General features: G+C 46.7%; 1 protein-coding gene across 1 annotated transcript in view; it reads left to right on the top strand.

Annotated features, from left to right (window-relative positions):
• LOC113805843 (insulin-like growth factor-binding protein-related protein 1) overlaps positions 1-5,000 on the top strand; it is a 23,820-nt gene that overhangs the window by 2,329 nt on the left and 16,491 nt on the right. Inside the window, exon 2 of the mRNA XM_070142697.1 lies at positions 301-481. Coding sequence (XP_069998798.1) covers positions 301-481 — 181 coding nt within the window. The remainder of the gene's footprint in view (positions 1-300; positions 482-5,000) is intronic.

Consider the following 5,000-nt stretch of genomic DNA (forward strand, 5'->3'; position numbering starts at 1 on the left):
GCTTGGTATATTAATTGGCGCATTAATGACTTTGATTATGATAATGATGATGGTACAGATAATGGTTTCAGTAGTAGTAATTGTGTGTGCGTGTGTGTGTGTGTGTGTGTGTTTGTGTGTGAGTGTGCGTGTGTGTGTGTGTGTGTTTGTGTGTGAGTGTGCGTGTGTGTGTGTGTGCGTGCGTGTGTGTGTCTGTGTCACTGTGTGTGTATGTGCATGAATGTATAAATATATGCATACACGTCCATGTACATCCTCAACCGCCACTTACCCTCCCCCTTCCCCCTTCCCCCACCCCAGGTCGGCGTGCCCCGAGGTGGGTACGTGCCCCGGGGGCGCCGTGCCCGACGAGTGCGGCTGCTGCACCATCTGCGCCCGCGGCCTCGGTCAGCGCTGCGAGAACGAGACGGCGACGGCGAGCGGCGGTCGCTACGGCGCCTGCGGGGACCACCTCGTCTGCCGCGCCCGCACCGACGTCGGGGTGAGTCCCTGAGAGGATGGGGAGGTCGGGAGATAGGCAGGGGTGGGTAGAGGGGGAGGGAGAGAAGGTAGATAGATAGACAGAGTTAGGCAGAGGGAGAGGGAGAGAAGGTAGATACAGAGGTCGAGAAGGTAGATAGATGGGGAGGTCGATAGATAGGCAGAGTTAAATAGAGGGAGAGGGAGAGAAGGTAGATAGATAGGGAGGTCGATAGATAGACAGAAATAGATAGGCAGAGATAGCAAGGGATGGATAGGCAGTGATGTGTGGATAGAGAGGTCTTTAGTGTTGTCTCCCCTAAATGCTGTCAAACCTATGTACGATAGTTTATGAAAAGAAAATGAAATCGTTTTGGAATACGATTCTCGATTTCGTGAATTTTGAACAGTGTTGAGATGTCATTCGAGAATCCGTTAAGATTTGTTCACTCAAAGCGACTAATCAGCTGATCAACACAGAAGGGATTTGCTGACTGAAGGGTTAAAAGCGCAAAGGCAAAGTGTTGTGGGAATAAGCACATCGCTGGTCCCGCTATTCGCACAGCAACAAGTGAGCATCGATCTCTTGTTTCGTTGCGCGGGAATTTTAAACCAAATGAGGTTAGAAATTACGAAAGAGATAGAGCAAGGAAAGAGTAACCAATCAGAAATTAGAAATTACGAAAGAGATAGAGCAAGGAAAGAGAATTAGAAATTAGAAATTAAGAAAGAGATAAAGTAAACATAGAGTAAAAGATGTTTGGATTATGGTTAAGGTTAAGGTGTATGTAAATGAGTTTTTGGTTTGTATTACGAGGTGTATGAACATTAATATAAGGGTGATATTTATGGTTAATACCTGAGTTGTTCCTGCCATCATTTACAGGGAGCATTATTATAAGAAATACCAAAGAGTCTTTTGAAGAAAAAGTTAACAGAGCTTATTTTATAGATACTCTTTTTCCATCAATTTGATTTTTTTTACGTATTCGCTTGAAACGGCAAGTAATGAAAGTCAGAAATACTGATGTTTAGAATTATGTGGAAGGGAGCATTATTATAAGAATCAGCAAATTATCTTCAACAGATGCATTCTAACTACATTATCGACCTCCATTATTTATACGGATTCGCATTAAAAGAATTATCAACCTAACTGACCTAACACATGCTCTTTGTATATAAAAAAGTATAGTTATTAAGTTCCGAAAAGTATATCGATGTTTAAACCCGCTTCCCAAGTTCTCTCGTTCACATCCACCTACGTCTTCCGAACCCCCCCCTCCCCCCAAGTTCTCTCGTTCACATCCACCTACGTCTTCCGAACCCCCCCCTCCCCCCAAGTTCTCTCGTTCACATCCACCTACGTCTTCCGAACCCCCTCCCCCAAGTTCTCTCGTTCACATCCACCTACGTCTTCCGAACCCCCCCCTCGCCCCAAGTTCTCTCGTTCACATCCACCTACGTCTTCCGCACCCCCCCCCAAGTTCTCTCGTTCACATCCACCTACGTCTTCCGAACCCCCTCCCCCCCCAAGTTCTCTCGTTCACATCCACCTACGTCTTCCTAACCCCCCTCCCCCAAGTTCTCCTCGTTCACATCCACCTACGTCTTCCGAACCCCCCCCTCCCCCCAAGTTCTCTCGTTCACATCCACCTACGTCTTCCGAACCCCCCTCGCCCCAAGTTCTCTCGTTCACATCCACCTACGTCTTCCGAACCCCCCCCTCGCCCCAAGTTCTCTCGTTCACATCCACTTACGTCTTCCGAACCCCCTCCCCCAAGTTCTCTCGTTCACATCCACCTACGTCTTCCGAACCCCCTCCCCCCCAAGTTCTCTCGTTCACATCCACCTACGTCTTCCGAACCCCCCCCTGCCCCAAGTTCTCTCGTTCACATCCACCTACGTCTTCCGAACCCCCCTCGCCCCAAGTTCTCTCGTTCACATCCACCTACGTCTTCCGAACCCCCCCTCCCCCCCAAGTTCTCTCGTTCACATCCACCTACGTCTTCCGAACCCCCCTCCCCCCCCCAAGTTCTCTTCGTTCACATCCACCTACGTCTTCCGCCCCTCGTCCCCCTCCCCATCACCCCCTTACCCGATCCCCCTCCCCCTTCGCCCCCCCCCCCTCCCTCACGCCCTCCTTCACAGCTGACTCACGTAACTAAACATCCTGGCAAGTCTATAATGGTATATACTGAAAGATGTGGGGTGGGGGGGGGGGGGGGGGAAGGGGGTGAATGTCAGGGCGATGTGAACTATACGTGATGTTTTGGGATGTTATGAACGATATATTTGTTGAATTATAAAGAGGGATGAATTTTCGAATGAATAATTACTCATACGAATGTTAATTGACGAATTATAAGAGTGATGAATTATGAATGACTCAGCGTTTTGTTGTTGTTGTTGTTGTTGTTTTTCATATTTTTGTCTTTGTATTAACTCCAGAAAACTATCATTATATTCGTTGTTGTTGTCGTTTTTCATATTTTTGTATTTGTATTTACTAAAGAAAAGTATAATTATATTCATATTTATTTATCCATATGTATTTTTGTGTGACAATTGAACATATTGAAGAATCTGGCAATTAGGTGAATTACATACACGATCCCTCTGATTCGAAATGAGTCGAAAAAAATAATTGAATAACAAAAGAATAATCATTTGATATTAAAAAACAGTATAAAAAGATGATAATGTCATAAAAACTAAAAAAACATGATAATTAATAACAATTTCTTTACCGGTTATGTCATCTTTATTTCTTTACGTCTTTCCTTCCATCTTTTCATTCCTCTTTTCACTTCTCTCACTAAATCTATTTGTTTTTATTAACCTTTTCTCTGTCAGCCTCGTTTGTCTCACTTGACCTGGCAGCCTCAAGGGAAAATAGGGGAGGTGGGGTGTCTAAGTCAAAATTGAACCTTGTTGAATGTTCATTTGTGTGTTCAGTGGGGAATGTGGAATGTTTTTTCTGTGGGGTTGCGGGGGGGGGGAATGTATGGGTATTGGTGTTCTTGTTGGTGGGGGTAGGGGGAGGTAAGGGGGCTGGTAATGAGGGTGGTGGGGGTGATGGGAGTGGCGGTGTTGTGTGTGTGTGTGTGTGTGTGTGTGTGTGTGTGTGTGTGTGTGTGTGTGTGTGTGTGTGTGTGTGTGTGTGTGTGTGTGTGTGTGTGTGTTTGCGTTTGTGTGTGTGTGTGTGTGTGTGTTTAGTGTGGGAAACGGGATCCTGTTCGTGAGAAACAGACGTATTTATTTTTCCCTCTAACCTTAAATCTCCTTAAACTCTCCTAAATAAATAAATCAAGACCACAACGACACTGAAAGCCTCCTAAAAATAAATAAATAAATAAATAAATAAAATATATTTCCTAACAATAGACGAATAAATAAATCAATAAATAAAACATATTTCCTAACAATAGATGAATAAATAAATAAATAAATAAAAACATAATTACACTGACAGCATAGACAGTCTACATAATACAATTGAACTCGTAACTCCTTTGTGAACATCTTGCAAACGTGATGTGATTTTCGATAAACAACGAGATTCATTGACGTAAGTTCATTCATCTTTACTCGTGAGGACCGCTCGTTGAGAGAGAGAGGGGGGGGGGAGGGAAGGGGAGGAGAGGGAGGGGAGGGGAGGAGAGAGGGGGGGAGGTGAAGGAACGTGGAGGAAGGAGAGGATAGGGAAAGGGAGGGAGGGGAAGGAGCGTGGGAGGGAAGGATAGGGAGAGAGGGGGGAGAGGAGGAGAGGGAGGGAAGGAGGGAAGGGGAAGGAGAAGGAGGGAGGGAGGGAAGGAGAGGGATAGGGAGGGAGAGAGGGGGAGGGGGAGAAGGTCGAAAGGAGAGAAAAAAAGGGGAGGGAAGGAGGGAGACAGAGACGAACGGAAACAGAGAAAGAGTAAGAAATAGAAGCAGAAAAGGAAAACAAAGAGAGCTTCCCAGAAGCCTCTAGATGCCTCTAGAAGCGTCGCGAAGCTTCTCGAAACCTCCCGAAGCATCTAGAAACCTCCCGAAGCCTCTAAAAGCCTCCCGAAGCTTCTCGAAACCTCCAGAAACCTCCCGAAGCCTCGCGAAGCCTCATGAAGCAACCCGTTGTTCGGCCTTTGAGTCACAAACTCCGAGATCCGACCGCCTTTTCTAACGGTCTCTCGCACAACGGCCTCTTTTACTCAGTCGTCCGTCTTTCGGGGAGGACAAAGTAGGCCACATGCCCCCCCCCCTCCTCCTCCCACCCCACCTCCGCCGCCACTTGAGTCGATGGGGGAGAGGAGGGGGGGGGGTGAGAAGGGAGGTTCGAGAAGGAGGAGAAGAGAGGTTCGAGAAGGAAAGGGAGAAGGGAGGTTTAAGAAGAAGAAAGGGGAGCAGGGAGGAGGTTCTAGAAGAAGGGAGAATTGAGAAGAATGGAGAAGAGAGGGAGGCTCGAGAGAAAAAAGAAGGAAGGCTCGAGAAGATAGATACGAGAAAAAAGGAGAAGAGAGAGAGACTCGAGAAGAAAGGAGAAGAGAGGGAGACTCGAGAAT

This window comes from Penaeus vannamei, chromosome 29 (genome assembly GCF_042767895.1).
Source record: "Penaeus vannamei isolate JL-2024 chromosome 29, ASM4276789v1, whole genome shotgun sequence".
Lineage (NCBI taxonomy): Eukaryota > Metazoa > Arthropoda > Malacostraca > Decapoda > Penaeidae > Penaeus > Penaeus vannamei.